The sequence below is a fragment of the Callospermophilus lateralis genome, chromosome 6 (genome assembly GCF_048772815.1).
Source record: "Callospermophilus lateralis isolate mCalLat2 chromosome 6, mCalLat2.hap1, whole genome shotgun sequence".
Taxonomy (NCBI): Eukaryota; Metazoa; Chordata; class Mammalia; order Rodentia; family Sciuridae; genus Callospermophilus; species Callospermophilus lateralis.
In genome coordinates, this window is record NC_135310.1 from 48,525,181 (window position 1) to 48,547,025 (window position 21,845).

At 33.6% G+C, this 21,845-nt stretch overlaps 1 protein-coding gene across 1 annotated transcript; it reads left to right on the forward strand.

Moving 5' to 3' along the window:
• Positions 1-5,061: 5,061 nt before the first annotated feature.
• Positions 5,062-21,325, forward strand: LOC143402374 (amine sulfotransferase-like). The gene is made up of 6 exons (XM_076859814.1): positions 5,062-5,203; positions 6,706-6,914; positions 10,188-10,314; positions 11,131-11,225; positions 18,939-19,125; positions 21,204-21,325. Exons 1-6 carry the CDS (start codon positions 5,062-5,064, stop codon positions 21,323-21,325), a joined length of 882 nt encoding a protein of 293 aa, XP_076715929.1.
• The last annotated feature ends 520 nt before the right edge of the window (positions 21,326-21,845 follow it).

The following is a 21,845-nucleotide window of genomic DNA, read 5'->3' on the forward strand; positions in this document are numbered from 1 at the left end:
CCTCACATAAATAGAAAAAGCAATTATGAAATTCATCTAGAAAAATAAGAGACACAGAATAGCTAAAGCAATTCTAAGCAGGAAGAGTGAAACAGGTGGTATATATACCAGACCTTAAACTATACTACAGAGCAATAGTAACAAAAACAGCATGGTACTGGCACCAAAACAGGCTGGTGGAGCAATGGTACAGGATAGAAGACACAGAGATCAACCTTCAAAACTACAGCTTCCTTATATTAGACAAAGGTGCTAAAAGCACGCACTGGAGGAAGGATAGCATCTTCAACAAATGCTGCTGGGAAAACTGGAAATCCATATGCAACAAAATGAAATTGAATCCCTATCTCTCACCATGCACAAAAGTTAACTCAAAATGGATCAAGGATCTAGGAATTAAACCAGAGACTCTGCATCTAATAGAAAAAAAAAGTAGGCCCTAATCTCCATCATGTGGGGTTAGACCCCAATTTCCTTAATAAGACACCTATAGCACAAGAATTAAAACAAGAATCAACAAATGGGATGAATTCAAACTAAAAAGTTTTTTCTCAGCAAGAGAAATAATATGTGAGGTGAATAGGGAGCCTACATCCTGGAAACAAATTTTTACTCCTCAAACATCGGATAGAGTCTAATCTCTAGAGTATTCAAAGAACTCAAAAAGCTATACAAAACAAACAAACAAATAACCCAATCAACAAATGGGCCAAGGACTTGAACAGACACTTCTCAGAGGAGGACATACAATCAATCAACAAGTACATGAAAAAATGCTCACCATCTCAGCAATCAGAGAAATGCAAATAAAAACTTCTCTAAGATACCATCTCACTCCAGTAAGAATGGCAGCCATGATGAAGACAAACAACAACAAGTGCTGGTGAGGATGTGGGGAAAAAAGGTACACTCATACACTGTTGATGGGACTGCAAATTGGTGCAGCCAATTTGGAAAGCAGTATGAGATTCCTTGGAAAGCTGGAAATGGAACCACCATTGGACCAGCAATTCCTCTTCTCAGACTATACCCAAAAGACCTAAAAATAGCATACTACATAGACACAGCAATATCAATGTTTATAGCAGCACAATTCACAATAGCTAGACTGTGAAGCCAACCTAGATGTCCTTCAATGGATGAACGGATAATTAAAAAAATGTGACATATATACACAATGGAATATTACTCAACACTAAAAAATAATAAGATCATAACATTTGCAGCAAAATAGATGGCATTAGAGCAGATTATGATAAGTAAAGTTAGCCAATCCCCCCCAAAAAAAATCCCAAATGTCTTCTTTGATATACATGGGTGACTCAAAATAGAGAAGAGAGGAAGAGCAAGGGAAAAGATTACCTCTACATAGGGAAGAGAGGTGGGAGGGAAAGGGAGGGAGAAAGAGAATTGCATGGATGGTGGAAGGAGACCCTCATTGTTATACAAAATATATGTATGAAGATGTGAGAAAAAAAAAGAATAGTGTTACCCTAGATTAAGTAGACAGAAGTAGAGAAAGGAGAAGGGAGAGGTTGGGGAGATAGGAAGGATAGTAGAATGAAACAGACATTATTATTACTGTGTGTATATATGTGACTGATGACCAATGTGATTCTGCAACCTGTGTACTCAGAAAAATGAGAAATTATATCCCATCTGATTCAAATGTATGATATGTCAAGATCATTATACTGTCTTGTGTAACTAAGTAAAAACAAAAACAAAACCGCTGCCTCTGCTCATGGAAGCAGCTGTCTTATTCACTTGGCTGTTATTACTGACTGGTCTAAATGTATCACAGCTGGTAACTATGGGGAATCAGGGAGAAAAAGAGGGAAGAGAGGAAGGCAAAAGAGTCCAAGAATCTGAAAAGAGCCCCTTATACATTTGGTTCATTAAAATTTGTATAATAAAAGAAAGTCTTACTGAGTTTGTCATAATAATAGTCTACTCCTATTTCTACCCTTCACAATGTGTTGATCTTCACAAAATGGACTATTTCAGAAACACAGACTTAGTTGACAAATATCATGAGGAATAAGAGACAGGTTTAATATTTATAAACTGAAATTAGCCTCAGATTACATCTTACTTTCTAAACAAGAGGATTTGTACATTGAAAAGATTCAAGATCTCCCCTGGGATCAAATTCTGTATTTAGCAGGAACTTGAGAATCATTAGAGAATCATTATCTAAGAGCAGCTTGTATGAGCAACAAAAGACTGAGGAATGACTCAAGATTCCAGGAAAGATATTAGAACAGACCTGAGATGAATAACAGTTATGGTGGAAAACAAAAAGGTAATATCCACCATTAAAACAAACAACGGGACATCGATTAGAAAGGGCAACTCTATGTGTAGTGGAAAACAAATTTATGTCCTTAGTGAGTTCATATAACCCACTTGCAAGTTTATATATTTGCAAGTTTATATAACCCACTTGGAAGTTTATATAACCCCTAGAGCTTTTGTAGCTACCGCCAGTTAAGCAACAGAAAAAACAAACTTCCTGAGATTATGCAAGAAAGGACCTGAAGAATGATCAGCAGCCACTGAGATGGGCTGGAAAGAGGTTTACCATCATTCAGGTACAAGGAAGCTGCCCTTGTAGATTTCAAATGCATCCTTGTCTTTGTTTCATAATTGCTGTAATTCAGTAAATGTGCCCTCTCTTCTACTAAAGGTTTTTAAGTATCTCCAAAGCTTTTGATCTCTTTAAAGAACCTGGGATAACCTGATAGGCTTTCTCCAGTGTCAGCAAAATCTTTCCCAATTTATAAGAGCTGATTTACTCAGGTTCTAGTACACTACTTACTGGCCAAAACAAACTCCATAGGGACTATTTATTCCTCAGTGACAGAGCAGTTCCTGTCAGCCTGAAATTTTTGTGAGAACTGGTTTTCCTTCAGCAGCTGATCTCAACAGTGAGTACTAACAGAATAGATTCAGAGCCACTGTCAATTCTCACCCTCTTTGGAATGAGAGATTACTATATGTATTTACCTCTTTTTCTCCCTAATTATCTATGAACACCCCCACCCCTTTTCTTTGGGACTTCCATGAAGGAATAAGAAGGAGACACAGACAGGCTTGCTACTTACACAATTGCCTTCTCCTACATGCATCAAAGACATGAAAACTATACTGAGGAGCCAGTGAGCACCCACCTGAATCCTCCTCACATGCAGCTTTCTCCTTTGTGTCTGTGCCACAGGTTTTAAATTTCTTTCTCCCTTTAGACTGAAAGTTGAGTGATTAAATATAATAAACAAGGAAATAGAAAAATTTCATCCAAAATGTTTGTAGACACTGCCTGATGCTCTTTCTCATCACCCAGCATTTCTGGAATCCTTGGTGATATTTCAGGGTATGTGTGGTGGTGTTATGGACTGATAGGAGGGATATGGTAGGGATCACACTTCACTTTTGGCTTTCTCCTCAACTTATATCTCCTACTATGGGCTTCTCCATTTTATCCATGTGATGCAGTATAAATTCTCCCTCACTACAATCTGAAGGCTGAATTCTCCAAGGTTTTTCCTAGGAAATGCAGGATGTCAATATCAAAATAGCTCTCCATCTGCCTGTATTGAAAACAATATTTTGATGCATCAGCCCAGCTCTTCTGTCCCCAGGACTCAATATTTCATGTTTCCTAGATGTCAACTTAATTTACTATTATTAGAACTACAGGATTGTCTCAATCATGTAACCTTCAAGGAAAGATTTCTCAGGAAGATCTAATAGAAATGCTTGGATGGTCTGAATATTGTAGGTAATCTAACTGTGGAAATACACAGGGAAGCATTCCTTTTGTGAGCAAACTCAGAGAGGGTAACTGGCACTCTGTTTCCCACACTTAGAAAGCCCTGCAGTTTCTCCTAGGAACCAGTAAGATAATGAATACATGAGTTATGTCTAGCTGCCTCGGCAATACCCCTAAAGTCTTATCAGCCTCAACCTTGATTTCAGGCACCCAGCTCCTGGGACAACCACAATGTTTCACTGAGCCTAAACCTCTCCACATAACAGTAACTTTATACAATGGACTTTCTTGAGACCTACACAAAGTTCCTAACTTTGCACTTTGCAATTTAGTATGTAACTGAGGGATAAGCTGCATAATGTTGCTAAGTCTGTAACCTGCCTAGTAATACAATGAACAATACATACTAATGATGCCAATGACTTAAAGTAAACTATGGATATAAATAAAGCTGGCTGCTTGGCCATTCTGCCATCTTTCCTACTTGTGCATCTTGTCTCTGTGTCTCCCTTATTATTTTCCTTACAGATTTTTAATATTTGTCTTTACATTGTTTGCTTTCTGCTTTTGTTTTAGTTTATTATTGAGATTCATACAATTTCTGATTTTAAAATCTACTACTGTAAACTATGATAATTTTTATGAAGTAACTTGTAACTACGAGGGCAGCATTTCTGAAGTAAAAACTAATTTAAAAAAGGAAAGCATTTTTATTTTTCAATTTCAGCAGCATCTCAGATCCCTAATTCAGAAGTTTCTTTCAGAGACAATAAGTTATGTATACTCTAGAAAAACATTAGAAATAAAAGCATATCCATTGAAGAATTTCTTATTTCTACAACAATCAAAAATAAAGGGAATAAAATATAAAACAATAAGAATTTCTCCATAAAAAGTATGAATTTTCTGGCCAAATTATCCCTTCTCCAATATTTCCAGTTCAGCTAGCTGGACAAGTTTAAATAATTTGGTTGACTTCTCTGACTTAATTTCCTCTTCTCTATGTTGAGGATCATGAAATATGTTCCTCATGGACCTTTAAGAAGAGTTGTCTCACTTTTCAGCATTTCTGCTGCCTCATCTTTAAAATACTGATGCTAGCAATACAGCAATTTTGGATTATTGTGACGTTTTAAATCATTCATATTATGTGCTGTGGTTAGTGTCATTAGTATGTTCATACACATCAGACATTGCAACAATGCTTGGCATATATTGACCACTCAATAACTATTATTCACTTCTAAAATAACTTGAAATTATATGTTTGCACTTGTAGGTGAAAAAATATGGACAACACAGAGGAATACTTACTTGAATTTAAAGGCTACAATTTTGAAAGGTCTTTAGTTAAAATTCATATAGTAGAAAGTGTGGATGATTTTGAAATTAGAGATGATGATGTCTTCATAATCACCTATCCAAAATCTGGTAAGTGCAAAGAGTGGTCTCATGATAATAGATTTTTGCCTAAGTTTGGTATATATGTGTTTGTGTGTGTGTGTGTTTTTTTTTTTGTGTGTGTGTGTGTGTGTAAATGTGCTGTTTTTCAGACATCCACAGCAGCTTGACCTACATTTATATATCCATTAAGAATCAGAAAAAAGTTAGATGAATCTCAAATCTATACTACCAAAGCTCATTTGTAATGGATATACTGTCATTCATATATATATATATATAAAGAAACCAAATGCTGAGCCATGAGCAGGTACTGGTTAAATGCTGATCTGTTGGCTTGGTCTGCTGGACAGAGCTGAGACAGTCTAAACTCATCTTTTCTCTAATTTGTAAATGCTTCCTGAGTTGGAAGATTTATTCATGTTCCAAGATGTTTCATTTTCTTGAGAAGTATTCCATGACAGCTGAGTTCCACTGAAGATTCTCAAAAACGTTTTCAACCAGTAAGTTCTACTAGAAAATAAAATAAGAATGATTTTGAGATTTGTGAAGACCATCATTACAAAGAAGTGGTAAAACACAATCCTAAACAGGTACTAATGAGTCTTATGTAATAGTGGCTTCTACTTCAGCAGGGCAGGATACTTGGCTTGGTTTGAGTTTTTATAGTTGCCCATGCAGACTAAGAGATAAAGCTGTAGTTATTAAGATTCTACATACAATGTTTTGCTTATTTATAGTGTGGTTTCCCCAGAACACCACAAAGAAGTTGGTTGGTCATATATGATTAGGTCATACAATTAAATAAAATTATATATATATGGCTTTGCTCATGTCAGGTTCTGCTATTTCCTGACATCCTTGGATGCTTAAATAGTTTACAAAACCACCTTAAGTGGTAAAGAGAAAAGGGGGAGAAAGTGAACTTGCTTATAATTTTGTTAATTTGTCTATAATTCTAAAGGGTAAAGTTCTAAGAAAGGAATCTCAGGAAGGAGAAAGAGGTGCCCACGAAATATAGTAAAAAGAGATTCAGTAACCAGTAACATATTTTAAGAAAATATAGAAGAAATAAGCTCCAAGACTCCAAACAGAAAGAAATGATACAGAAAGGGAAATGCTAATTTCCCTGATGTGATAGTGCAGGGTGTATGCATGTGTGGAAATATCACACTCTACCCCATCAATATGTAGAATTATTATGAGTTAAGGAAAAAGTTAAAAATACTAAAAAGGACCTAACATGGAGCAGGAAACAGAGAAGGAGAGGCAGAAATAATCCAAATCATCACTATCATGGAATCAGAACAAACACAGATCTTCAAGTGATAAAGGAATTTAGAGTCTTTGATCTTCTTTATTAACTTTAATGTTTCATAGAGAAAAAAATGAAAATCAGACAAAGTTGTTAGCATACTTAGAGTGTTCAAAAGAAAAGAAAGCTGAAATGATTTTATGGTGAATGACACTATTGTTGACTTAATGTTTAATGACTAATTGAGTTTGAAAACAAGATGATTTATTTTTTTCAGGTACCATCTGGACTCAGCAGATACTAAGCTTGATTTATTTTGAGGGGCATCGTGACAGAACTGAAGACATCAAAACAATAGATAGAGCTCCCTTCTTTGAATACAATATTCACAATTTGGACTTTATCAAAATGCCATCCCCTCGCCTCTTCGCTTCCCACCTCCCATATTATTTAGTTCCAAAAGGTCTGAAGAACAAAAAAGCTAAAGTATGTCCTAGAGCTTAATCTTTTTTTTTTTTTTTTCACAAACGAAATAACCTGGTTTAAGTAGATTCCCCAACCTCACTAAACCACAGTTTTTCAAATGTTACAATCATTTTATATTTAGGATATTGCCTTCCTCAATAAAAATATATGAAAGTCCTAAAAACTATGCCTGTAATAAGCAATTGTGGATATAATTTGCAATGTAACTCTATAGCATATAACAAAAATTATTTCACATTGGCCATAAAATGCCATTCTTTTTTATGGTTTCATAGAATTTTATTGTGTGGCTTTGCAATAATTAATGTGTATTTGATGGACAGGTAAGTAGCAGCCAATGGATGTCTTGTGTTGTAATAAACATTCCTATAAAGATTTATACTTTAATTCTCAAGACATGTTTCAATTAATGTGAAGGTTTCAAATTAAAATGTCTAATATTTTAAGTGTTAACAGGAATTACCTACCTGCTTTTTATCATATATATGAATCATACTTCATCAAATACCATGTAGGAATGCCTCTGTCCTCACATGCTTACTAGTAATGGGAATTATCAAATTTGCCTAATATGCTAAGTAAGAAAGTAATCTCGTTTTTGAGGAAATTTAAGTCTTTTACAATTTTAATAAGATTATCTTTTTATATTTTTATTGGTCTTTAAATATTTTTTCCAGGTTTTCTTATTTACTGTTTTGTGGAAAATTTATTTGTGGCAAAATCTTTCCCTTTATAAAGGAAAGACTTTTAAAAAATTGTTGAAAACTTTTAACCTTATGTAACCCATTAATACTTCTTTCATGACTTCTGGTTCTGATGCTTTACTAAGAAAACACAACACCACCAACAAAGATTATGTAAATGCCCTCCAGCTTTTTTCTAACTAACAGTATAGTCAACCTCTTTGTTGGTGGGGTGGGAGGGTGGGGTGGTAACCAGGGACTGAACTCAGGGTCACTGACCACTGAGCCACATCCCAGCCATTTTGTATTTTATTTAGAAACAGGGTCATACTGAATAACTTAGCACCTCTCTTTTCCTGAGGCTGGCTCTGAACTCATGATCCTCATGTCTTTGCCTCCAGAGTAGCTGGGATTACTGGCATGGGACACGGAGCCTGGCTATTTTTAACCTTCTTATGATTATAAATTAAATCTGATACTGCTTATGAGACATGAACATTGCCTTATACTTGTCTAAGGAGTTTGCTGATTGGTCCAAAACAATTTATTAAAACATTCACTTGGGTACCTCTACTGTTTTGAAGCCTATATATTGGTATGCTAAATTTTCATAGTTGGACACAAATTTATTTTACTTATTTATTTTTATGTGGTGCTGAAGATTGAACTCAGGGCCTCACCGCTGAGCCACGGTTTGAGCCCCAGATAAAGCAAATTTTTCTATCAACTTTTTACGATGTAGTTTAGTTCTACACTGATTGTCAAATGTCGGTTTTATTTTAAGAGAGATTTGTTCTGGGAAAACAAACATTGCAATATTCTGACATTCCTCGAGTTTCATTCTATGTATTAGGTCTACTTTAATGCCATCTATATGTACCTTTTATTGTTCTCAGTATGCTTTTTTCCCACTTGTAGATATTTAACATTGAAAAAAGTATAAAATTTTAATGATCTTGTCAATTTACTCCAATTTTGTGGTCATTTATTTGCATTCAGGCTGCAATGATAAAAATTTCATATTCTCTTATTTTTAGAGTTTTCAGGATATAAGGAGTTTTCTATTTTACTAGGTTTTTACTCTCTGAGGAACTAGCTTTTTTTAAGCATAATTCAAGTTTTCTTTTTTGTTCATGTATACTTTCATTTTAATTATTGTCTCATTTTAGTATATATCTTTCTATCTTTTTAAATTAAATGTCTAGTATATCTATTTCCAGTGTTTATTTTTGTCAATATTAACATTTTTAAATGAATACCATTTTTAGTGTAACTATGGGTGTAATTTTGTTAATGTTTAAATACTTTGTCATTTCAGTTTTACCTTTTTAATTGGTTTCAGCTCTTTTGAGATTTTTTTTAATTTGAAAGTGTTTGTATAGTTTTCTATCATGGGCAATGGTGTTTACATATTCTAATTTTGGGAATTTATTTTAAAGTTAATTGTCAATTGCATGATCAATTTTCAAACATGTAATATGTTTCATACATGAGAAAAAGAGATAAACTTTCTGTGTTGGATACTTATACAAATTTTAAAAACTAAATAAAATAAAATTTTAATAATCAATTTAACAAATATTTTTCCTTTTATTGTTTTGTTAAAGACAATTCTCTGTAAATGTTCTACTATGATTGTGGCTAAATCAAAATACTTACAGATTTACTGGAACTTTTCCATTGAAGTTTTTCTATTATGATCATCAGTGTGCAAATGTTCCTTTTCTGTTGGTCTTTGAAAACAAATTATGGGCCATTCTGTTAAATCATTTGGCCTGCAATTTTACTTAATTTCATTTTATTCCTTATTATTCTCTAATTCGCTGGGACTTTGCCACATGCTCTTGTTTGTTCTTGATTTGAAATGCCATTTTCAGTGCTGCATAACTTTACAACTTTTGAAAGTAGTTTTATCAGATCTGTTCTTTTTCTTCATAGAAAAATTAGAATATTCCAGCATTTGAATATCACTACATGCTGCTATGAGTGTTCTTGAGAACACCCTTTGGGCACATATGCAGGAGTTTCCCTGGAATATACATCCAAGAAGGGAACTGCAAAGTCAAAAGTACAAGGATGTTCAGTTTTATGGGATTGGGGCTATATTTTCTTAAGAAAGTAGGTGTATCAATTTCTACTGAAATTGGTAATGGACATGTTTTTATTCCCCCCCCCAGTAATGATACATATCAGACATTTAAATTTTTTCAATGTGTTATTTATGAAGAGGTATGTTAAAGTGATCTTAACCTACATGTCCAATACTCAGTAATGAGAATAAGCCTATTTTGACAGGTTATTGACCATAATTATTATATATTCTGTGAAAGGACTTTTTTGACCCAATTTTTCATTAGTGGTATTTTTCATATTAACTTTCTTTATACAGTTTCTCTCCTATATATAAAAGTATTTATTTCAACAATACTTTTTGTAATAGAGGAAAAATTGGGGGAACACCTAATTTTCCATGACTAGAAGAATGGATTAAAATAATTATGATTCATTCAGCTAATGAATATAATGCAACTGTTAAACATTTGAAATAATATACTGGAATTGTTAATATTATTTCTAATTCTCCCTGCAGATTCTTTATATCTACAGAAATCCTAAAGATGTTTTGGTTTCCTTTTTTCATTTTTCAAATTGGGTGGCTCGATTAAAGCCTTCTGATACTTTTGAGAATTTTATGGAAATGTTTCTAGATGGACAAGGTAACTATGAACTTATTTATCAAGGAATTTAGGAAATATATGTAGAGAGATGGAAAAGGGCAATTGTACAATGGATGCTCTTGAGTAGTTACTATGACACATCAACTTAGTCTGCCACCCAGTGGCTTTTCCTTCCTTGCCAGGACCATGTGTGTCTTGTCAAGTTTTCAAAGGCATGTTGTTTAGGAAACATTTTGACCAGTCCATAAGAGGCTTACACGTATTCTATCAAATTAAACTAGCTACAAATATAATTAAAACAATACATTCCAGAATCACTAATGATCAGGGTGTTTGTGTACTCTCTCATGGACCTGTGGTAAGCCTTCTAGGGCCATGGTGGAGTTTATCACTCCACTACTGATGAGGATTGATTGCTGCAAGGCCCTTGTAGTGAAAAGTATCTGGATCTCACTCACTTAAAGATTACATTCAGGTTCTGTCTCATTGTAAACAGGTGGCTTCCCTATCCAGAGATATTAGAGAATGAAAAGAAAAATAGACATGTGTGTTTTCTGGTTGATATAGGAAAGTGTAAGAAATTGCTTTAAAGGAATCTGATTTAAACTTAGGTCCAGGGGCTTTTTATTTCTTTATTGCTGCCTTCCTTCCTCCATAAGGGCGCTTTTCATGGTCACTTCTCTATGAAAACCATGATTGTTCCCCTAAGCAGTAATCATTTCAAAACAGTAATATAGATGTCCAGTGGTTGGGCCTTTATTTTTGTTTTTGTGACTATAAGGAGGAAAAGACAGAATACTTTGCTATTCAATAAGTGCAACATCTTCACCTTGTTACTAATTAATTTTTGCACAGTGGTGGGAAGTCGTTGGTTTGATCACATAAGAGGCTGGTATGAACACAGACATGACTTCAATATTCAGTTCATGAGCTATGAAGATATGAAAAAGGTAAAATAAGAATTATTTTTAAAATTTCATTTTTGTAAATGTTTTTTTTTTCTCCTGGTTTCAGGAAAACTCATTCTCCTAGTCATTTATGAAAATACATATTTTGTAGGCTTTTGGCGGTAGTGGGGGTTCTAATTTCCTGCTTACCCATTAATTACTGGTTTTCCTCAAGGGTTTGTTCTCAGTCACCAGTATTATCATGTAACAACTGTAGTATTAAAGGCAACCTCAAATATCTAGGATACCAGTCTTTGTAAAACATTTTTATTAATATTAATTACATATTAATGAATTTTGTTTTCTGATTTCTATATGACCATACAACATGCACTGATCATATCCAATCTCTCCTTCTTCCACTCTCTTACCTCCCCTTCCCCCTGGACCCTTCAGAGGCCCTAGTATTCATGATTCTACTTTCAGTCAATATTTGTTGTTGTTCTCATGTGTGCTGCTTGTGCTATTTGTCTTTCTATGTCTGGCTTATTTTAGTAACATCATGTCTTCCAGTTCCATGAATTTGTCTGGAGGACTTCATTTTTTATATGTGAATAATAGTCCAGTGTGTGTGTGTGTGTGTGTGTGTTTGTGCGTGTGTGATAATTTCTTCATCTGTTCATCTGTTGATAAACACCATGTAGGCTGAATCCTTATCTGTTGTGAATAGTGGTACAATAAACACGGGCATGTGAGTTGTCTCTTGTATGGTGCACCGTTTCTTTTTGATATATACCCAGGAATGTGCAGTTGGATTATACAGTAGTTCTGTTTTTAGTTTAGGTTTTTTTTTTTTTTTTTGAGGATACACCAAACTGTTTTCCTTGGTAATTATACTTAATAAAGTTCATCAAGGAGCACTAAGGCACTGAGGCATGAAGTCACTACTAAGAGAGGATAATTATTGTTGAAAATGAGGGTGAGCCCTGTGAGGCACGTTCTTCCTGTAAAGAGAATCTTAAAACTAGTTCTCATGTGAAGTCATAGAATGCTTATATGCTGGTGAAAGATGCTAAACTGCCTGAAAACTTTGTGTATTCAAACACAAGACCGGTGAATCTTATTGTTCTGTGGACTCTGGTTGGTATGTTGATTCATTAATACATCATCTAATTAGTTACTTTAAAAAAATCACTGAATGATTGCTCTGTGCCTTGCACTGAATCATGAGTAATAGACGACTGAATCTTTAATAGACAGCACTCATAATCTATCAGGGAAAACACATACTCACCAAGCTAGTATATGTATTTCAAAAGTAATAAGTGCAAATATTAAGGAAATGTTTAATACAATGTCAATGTGTATATGTACTGAGAGTATCTAATATACTCAAAAGTAATGGTCTTTTTTTTCCTTTCCTGAAATAAAGAACATGAGAAATGCAAGCTAATAAATAAGAGCTAAGAGAAAGAAAAAGAAAAACATGGGAGAGACTTATAAGATAAGAAAAAAGGAAAGTACATGAGACCTTTGAGGACCTAAGGGAAGAACTTGAACAATGTGGGAGAGATGAAAGTTTAATATAGGGGGGTTTATAGGAACCAGATTTTATAAGATCTGTAGGCTATGTTAATGAGAGTGATTTTTTTAATGTTAAAAGTAGTAAGGAGACTCTTAAGAGCTATTAAGAAGGGTAGCCATAGATTATACTTAATATTTTTGAATATTATTTACATTTATGAGTTGAAGAGGAAAAGTAGTGAATATAAGGAAACCAGAATAGACAGAGACCACTGTATTAATCCACTGTACATCGGTGGTAGCTTGGATTGGAGTAGTGTCATTGTGAATGAAGAGAATACAGAGTTTTGAGGCACAGTTAAAATGTTAAAAGAAAAGGGATCATCTTCTCTAACTCCATTCATTTACCTGCAAATGCTATGATTTTATTGTATTTAACTGCTAAGTAATATTCCATTGTGTATATATGCCACATTTTTTTTTATCCATTCATCTACTTAAGAGCATCTAGTTTGGTTTCACAGTTTAGCTATTGTGAATTGTGCTGCTATAAATATTGATGTGGCTGTGCCCCTGTAATATGCTGTTTTTAAGTCCTTTAGGTATAGCGGGATAGCTGGATCAAATGGTGGTTCCATTCCCAGATTTCCAAGGAATTTCCATACTGCTTTTCATATTGGCTATACCAATTTGCAGTCCCACCAGCACTGTATGAGTATACCTTTTCCCCACATCCTTGCCAACACTTATTGTTGTTTGTCTTCATAACAGCTGCCAATTCTGACTGGAGTGAGATGCTATCTTAGAGTAGTTTTGATTTGCATTTCTCTAATTCCTAGTGATGATGAACATTTTTTCATATATTTGTTGATTGATTATATATCTTCTTCTGAGAAGTGTCTGTTCATTACCTTGGCCCATTTGTTGATTAGGTTATTTGTGTTTTTTTTTTTGGTTTTTAGCTTTTTGAGTTCTTTATATACCCTAGAGATTAGTGCTCTATCTGATGTGTGAAGGGTAAAATTTGCTCCCAGGATGTAGGCTATCTGTTCACCTCACAGATTGCTTCTCTTCCTGAGAAGAAACTTTTTAGTTTTTTTTCATCCCCTTTATTGATTCTTGGTCTTAATTCTTGTGCTATAGGACTCTTATTAAGGAAATTGGGCTAATCACATGTGATGAAGATTAGGGCCTACTTTTTCTTCTATTAGACACTGGTTTAATTCCTAGGTCCTTGGTCCACTTTGAGTTGAGTTTTGTGCCTGGTGACAGATAGGGGTTTAATTTCATTTTGTTGCATATGGATTTCCAGTTTTCCCAGTACCATTTATTGAAGAGGCTATCTTTTCTCCAATGCATGTTCTTGGCACCTTTTCTAACATAAGATATTTATAATTTTGTGGGTTAGTCTTTCTGTGCTCTCTATTCTGTACCATTGGTCTACCAGTCTGCTTTGGTGTCAATACCATGCTATTTTTGTTACTATTGCTCTGTAGTATAGTTTAAGATCTGGTGTAGTGATGCCACCTGCTTCACTCTTTCTGCTAATGATTGCTTTAGCTTATGGTTCTCTTATTTTTCCAGATGAATTTCATGATTGCTTTTTCTATTTCTATGAGGAATGTCATTGGGAATTTGATTGGAATTGCATTAAATCTGTATAGTGGTTTTCACAGTATGATCATTTTGATAATATTAATTCTGCCTATCCAAGAGCAAGGTAGATCTTTCCATCTGCTAAGGTCTTCTTTCATTTCTTTCTTTAGGGTTCTGTAATTTTCATTATATAGATCTTTCACCTCTTTCATAAATTGTGTCCCAAGTATCTTATTTTTTTTGAGGTTATTGTAAATGGGGTCGTTTTCCTCATTTCCTTCTCAGACAATTTGTCACTGATATACTGAAATGGCTTTGATTTATGGGTGTTGATTTTATATCCTGCGAGTTTGCTTAATTTATTTACTAGTTCTAGAAGTTTTCCGGTGGGACTTTTAAGGTCTTCTAGGTATAGAATCATATCATCAGCAAATAGTACTAATTTAATTTCTTCTTTTCCTATACATATCCCTTTAATTTCTTTCATCTGTCTAATTGTTCTGGCCAGTGTTTAAGAACTATGTTGAATAGAAGTGGTGAAAGAGGGTATCCCTGTCTTGTTCCAGTTTTTAGGGAGAATGTCTTTAATTTTTCTCCATTTAGAAAGATGTTGGCCTAGGGCTTAGCATAGATAGCCTTTATGATGTTGAGATATGTTTCTGTTATCCCTAATTTTTCTAGTGTTTTGGACATAAAGGGGTGTTGTATTTTGTCAAATGCCTTTTCTGTGTCTATTAAGATGATCATATGATTCTTACCTTTAAGTCTATTGATGTGATGAATTACATTTATTGATTTTTGCATATTGAACCAAACTTGCATCCCTGGGATGAACCCCACTAGATCATGGTACATGATCTTTTTGATCTGTTTTTGTATTCGATTTGCCAGAATTTTATTGAGAATATTTGCATCTATGTTCATTAGAGATTTTGGTCTAAAGTTTTGTCTTTCTTTCTTTCTTTCTTTCTTTCTTTCTTTCTTTCTTTCTTTCTTTCTTTCTTTCTTTCTTTCTTTCTTTCTTTCGTGTCTTTGCCTGGTTTTGGAATCAGGGTGATATTGGCCTCATATAATGAGTTTGGAAGTGCTGCCTCTTTTTCTATTTCCTGAAATAAATTAAAGAATATTGGTATTAGTTCTTTTTTAAAGGTCTTTTAGAACTCGGCTGTGTATCCATCTGGTCCTGGGCTTTTCTTGGTTGGTAGACTTTTGATGGTGTCTTCTATTTCGTCACTTGAAAGTGTATATCATTCTGATTCAAGTTGGACAAATTATATGACTCTAGAATTTGTCGATGTCTTCAATATTTTCTATTTTATTGTAGTACAAGTTTTCAAAATAATTTCTAATTGTCTTCTGTATTTCTGTAGTGTCTGTTGTGATATTTCCTTTTTCATCACATGTTAGTGATTTGAGTTTTCTCCTTCTCTTTGTCAGCATGGCTAAGGGTCTGTCAATTTTATTTATTTTTTCAAAAAGACAACATTTTGTTCTGTCAATTTTTTCAATTTTTTTGTTTCAATTTTGTTGATTTCATCTCTGATTTTAACTATTTCCTGTTCTCCTTCTTTTGGTGTTGATTTGTTCTACTTTTTCTAAGGCATTAAGAGTAATGTTAAGTCATTTCTTTGTTGAATTTGTCTTCTTTTAAGGAATGAACTCCATGCAATAAACTTTCCTCTTAGAACTGCTTTCATAGTGTCCCAGAGATTTCAGTATGTTGTATCTGTGTTCTCATTCACCTCTAAAATTTTTTTAATCTCCTCCTTGCTGTCTTCTGTAACCAATTGTTCATTCAGTAGAATATTATTTAGTCTCCAGGTGTGGGAGTGGATTTTATTTCTTATTTTATCATTGATTTCTAATTTCATTCCATTAAGATCTGATAGAATTCAGGGTAGTATCGCTACTTTTTTATATTTGCTAAGGGTTGCTTTGTGGCATAGTATATGGTCTATTTTATAGAAGGTTCCATGTGCTGCTGAGAAGAAAGTGTATTCTCTCATTGAAGTATGAAATAGTCTATATATATCAGTTAACTCTAGGTTATTGTGTGTATTATTGAGTTCTTTGTTCAGCTTTTGTTCAGAAGATCTATCTATTGATGAAAGAGGTGTGTTAAAGTCACCCAAAATCATTTTGTTGTGGTCTATTTGACTCATGAATTTGAGAAGAGTTTCATGAACATAGATGCTCCATTGTTTGGGGCATATATATTTATAATTGTTAAGTCTTGTTGGCATATGGTTCCCTTGAGCAGAATATAGTGTTCCTCTTTATCCTTTTTGATTGACTTTAGTTTGAAGTCTACTCTATTTGATATGAAGATGGAAACCCCTGCTTGTTTCCACAGTCCATGTGAGTGATATGATTTTTCCCAACACTTCATCTTCAGTCTGTGGATTTCTTTTCCTATGAGATGAGTCTCTTGGAGGTAGAATATTATTGGGCCTTTTATTTATTTTTTTTATCCAATCTGTTACTTTATGTCTTTTGATTGGTGAGTTTAGGCCATTAACATTCAGGGTTATTATTGAGACATGATTTGTATTCCCAGTCATTTTTGTTTATTTTTGGTATTTAACATGACTTGGTTTCTCCTCTGATTAGATTTTCCTTTAGTGTAATACCTCCCTCTGCTGATTTTCATCACTGTTTTTCATTTCCTCTTAGAATATTTTGCTGAGGATGTTCTGTAGTGCAGGCTTTCTAGTTGTAAATTCTTTTAACTTTTTTTTTTTTTATCATGGAAGGTTTTTATTTCATCATCAAATCTAAAGCTTAGTTTTGTTGGATATAAGATTCTTGGTTGGCATCCATTTTCTTTCAGGGCTTGGTATATTTTGTTCCATGATATCATGTCTTTGAAGGTCTGGGCTGAACATTTTTCTGAGATACAAATTGTGAGCCTGGGTCCCACATGGGCTAGTGTGGATGGTCCCAATTTTAAGTTAGTTTTAATATGTGGCATAGGATCAGGATCAACTTCAAGCTTCTGCATGCAGTCATTCAATTTTCCTATTACCTTTTGTTGAGGAAACTGTCCTTTTACTATGAAATGTTCTTGGCATTCATGTCAAAAATCATTTGACCACATGTGTGAGAGCTGGTTTCTGTGAACTCTATTCAACTCTATCGATTCATACTTCCGAAGTTATGGCATTATCAGACTATTTAGATGACCATTATTTTGTAGTAAGTTTGAAATATGGAAGTGTGAAAACGGAGAATCTAGTATTCTTTTTCAAGACTAACTATTCAGGATGCCTTGGAGTTTTATAAGAATATTGTGATGGATTGTTCTTCTTCTTCTTTTTTTTTTTTGCAAAAAATATCATTGGGGTTGTCACAGAGCACATTACATCTATCTGTGAATTGTTTTACATTGTATTTTTTTAATTCCAGTCATCAGTGTAGGATATTGTTTCTTTTATTTGTTCGCTTTTACTTTTCAGTAATGTTTTGTAGGTTTCAATAGGCAACACTCTTACATCCTTGTTCATTCCTTGGAGTTTTAGTCTTTCTTCTTGTGATTATTAGTATAATTGTTTCTTAATTTCCTTTTAGGTTTACTCATTGTTAGTGTATAGAAATTCAACTGATTTTTACAAGTTGGTTTGATTTTTGATTCTACAACTTGATTAAATTTCTTTGTTGTTATGTTCTTTTTTGTGTGTGTGTGAGTGCTTTTTTGTGTGTGGGGGGGTTCTACATATAAGAAAATCTTATGGGCTAACAGGGATCATTTCATTATCTTTATTTTCTATTTCAATACCTTATTTTCTTTTTTATTGCTTAGTACCTCCAGTTAGTATTTCTAGTATCATAATAAACAGAAGTGGAAAAACTGAATTGGACTTACTCCACATCTCAGATGAAAATCTTCCTCTCAGTTGAGTTTGCTGTTAGCTACAGGTATCCCAAATAAGACCTTTTTTCATGTTGAGGTAGTTTCCTTCCATTGCAGATTTATTGAGCATTTCATCATAAAAAGATGTTGGGTTTTTTTAAAGCTAAAAATTTATTGTCAGAGTAAATAACAGTAAGTATTTTTTTAACATTTATTTTTTTCTTTTTTTGTTTTAATTATTTATACATGATAGTACAATGACCTTGACATATTATACATTTGAATCAGATGGGATATAATTTCTCATTTTTATGAGTATACAGATTGCAGAATCACATTGGTCAAGCATTCACATATATACACACAGTAATAATAATGTCTGTTTCATTCTACTATCCTTCCTATCTCCCCAACCCCTCCCCTCTCCTCCCATCACTTCTCTCTACCTAATCTAGGGTAATTCTATTCTTTTAATTTTTTTCTCACATCTTCATACATGTATTTTGTCTAACAATGAGGGTCTCCTTAATCCTTCCATGCAATTCTCTTTCTCCCACCCTTTCCTTTCCATCCCTCTTCCCTATATAGAGCTAATTTTCTTCCCATGCTCAAAGATGTTGGGTTTTGTTAAATGTTTTTGAGCATTAATTGAGATAATCATGTCAGTTTGTTTCCCCATTCTCTTCTCATAACAAACTGCATGGTTCATATGATGACACTTCTTTGCATTCCAGGAATTAATTTCACTAGAATATGAAAATGTTGTGTGTTTAGCTGTAACTCATGCATACTCATGATTCTTTCAGGACCTCAGAAGTGCAGTACTGAAAATCTGTAGATTTCTTGAGAAAGAACTTAGTGAAGAAGTTGTGGATACTGTTGTGAAACAGGCTTCATTTCAGAACATGAAGACTAATCCACAAGCAAATTATCATGATATTATAAAATATGAAATTGGAACAAGAAGTGATAAAGGAAATTTTCTGCGCAAAGGTACTATTCAGTAGTTTATAGTAGCAAGATGTAAGCTGTCATTCAAGTCCTTGGTACCTAGGAGAAATGATAAGTGCTTCCAATATGTCTCTCCAAGTAACAATGACATTTGGAACCTAGAGAAATTAAGCGTCTAATTGAGAGTAGGTCTGAAGAGTTTTCCAAGAAAACTAACTGTTTTAGTACATAATCTGACACATTAACTTGTTTAATTAATATTGCCTTATGTCTAAGCCACATGAGCCTGTTTAGGTATATCAAATGAGAGGAACACTAATCCTTGTTTTTCCTTTTTTCTTCTATAACAATCTAGGAAGTAAACTTAATGTGTATTTTGCTCTGCTGGGAGGAGGTTTGGATTATTGTGTTCCCATGTGTCAGATTGCAACATCACAAAGAGTGTTATCTTGTTAGTGCTATCTGCTATGAAATCAGTTACTTCAAAAAGTCATTGAAATAATTTTTACTGTGATCTTATTACATGCCTGAAGTAGTTGACAAAAATGAATATTATTTCCTTGTAACTGATACCCTTTAATTCAAATTATTATTATTATTATTATTATTATTATTACTACTACTACTACTATTACTACTACTACTACTACTACTACTACTACTACTTCTACTACTACTACTACTACTACTTCTACTACTACTACTACTACCAGGGATTGAACTCAGGGGCACTCAAGCACTAAGCCACATTCCCAGCTGCTATTTTGTATTTTATTTAGAGACAGGATCTCACTGAGTTGCTTAGAGCCTCACATTGCTGAGGCTGGATTTGAACTCAACATCTTCCTGCCTCAGCCTCTTGAGCTGCTGGTATTACAAGCATACACCACCACACCTGGCTTCAAATTGTTAATTTTTAATTTAATCATTTAGTGTATAAACATTCTAAACACTTCTACTTTATTCACATTTTGTGTCATAATTAGCTCATGATTTACCAATAGGATGATGATATTAATTTATGAACAATTATATAAACATCTTATGGAAATTGCCCTAGATATTGATATATTTTAAAATTCTTATTTTTTTGATGACATTTATTATCAATTCTCCCGTTTCATTCCCCAGCTACAGCAGATAAAAAGTAATTCTCATACCCCTAAGAGCTTGTTATCTACTCCAAAGGCCAATAATAATGTCTACACAAGTGAACCTGATAGCTGGAAATGCCAAGTTAGTTTTCACTTAAGAATGGCGTAATGTAATCCCTGCTGCTCAGAAGGCTGAGGCAGGAAGAATGCAAGTTCAAAGCCACCCTCAGCAAAAACAAGGTGCTAAGCAACTCAATAAGACCCTGGCTCTAAATAAAGTACAAAATAGGGGTGGGGAGTGGCTCAGTGGTCGAGTACCCATGAGTTCAATCTCCAGTGCACCCCCCAAAGAAAAGAATGGCATAATGATGGTTTAATTTTGTATAAAATAAAGATGCAGAAAGGGAAGCTCTGGTGCTCTATATGACTTTAATTTTGTTAGTTGAAAATATTTGAGTCTCTTTTTTCAAATTTAAAAAGAAAAAAGTACTTACCTTGGAGGGTTTTAGTAAGAACTATATTACAGTTGATAAATGTGGTTCACTTAGTGTGAGGTTCACTTAGCATATATACAAGAGTATATATACTAAAATATACTTGTTAAATTCTAATATAGTCATATCCTTTATAGTTTTTCCCTCCTAAGGATCATATAGTGGGAAAGGCTAACATAAGGTGAAGTGAACTTTAAATCTATTTACTGCATTATTGTGTTCCTAGATTCTTTATTCAATCATTCCTATGTAAGAAAAGATGAGGTCTCCAATCCTGTGGACACGAACAAATATTTAGCTTGGTTGAAAAGAGATTTACCCATTAATTTCCAATTTTTTAATTCTGTGAACACAATAATATTCACATATTATTACAAAGTTACCATAAGAGGTATATTTGTTGCTCCATTTAAATTTGACAGGTGTTCCACATCTGGAACAATGGGACACATGGGTTCAAATGGTTGAGGCAGTCTTTAACATGAAGTGTTCTTTATTCACCAAGGTGCCATTCATTTTCTTATCCCATTAGGTACCACTGGAGATTGGAAACATCATTTTACTGTGGAGCAGAATGAAAGATTTGACCAGATATTCCAAAAGGAAATAAAAGACATTCCCCTGAAGTTCATCTGGGATATAAATGAGAAGTAGAATTCTAATCAATCTATAAAAGAATCATATAAACTCTAATCAGAGGCTATACCTTAACATACATAATAATAATAACATACATAATGCCTATTTAATTACTAATTATATAACTTAATTAACAAAATAAATAAACTATGCTTACATTAGTTGCCAAGAATTCTTTAAAATTAAAAAAGATTAGTTTTACTTTAAAATTAAAATTACAAATCAGAAATTAAATTACTTTTGCAGCTTTGAAAATGGAAAAACAGAAAGCATAAAACATGACTTGCAAATGTCTTCAGAGACGGTTCTGTATTGTGCATTTTTCTTTACTCACCATTAAACTCAGGATCAATTAAACATTAAAACTCATTTTATTCTTATACTTAAATTTTAATTTTTTGGTTTCAAAATCAATGTGGATATTCAAATGTGATATAGAATAAATGGAGAAATCCTTTATAAACAGGTACTTCTTTTTAATAATTTTACAGATCACAGTTTGCACTAGTTTTTTTCTGGCTGGTCAGGATGGCAT

Excerpts from the sequence above, each read along its gene's own strand:
- LOC143402374 (XM_076859814.1), top strand. The coding sequence starts at position 5,062 with ATGGACAACACAGAGGAATACTTACTTGAATTTAAAGGCTACAATTTT. Across the intron at positions 10,315-11,130 it reads AATGTTTCTAGATGGACAAG|TGGTGGGAAGTCGTTGGTTT; the intron begins GTAACTATGAAC and ends ATTTTTGCACAG. Across the intron at positions 11,226-18,938 it reads GCTATGAAGATATGAAAAAG|GACCTCAGAAGTGCAGTACT; the intron begins GTAAAATAAGAA and ends TGATTCTTTCAG.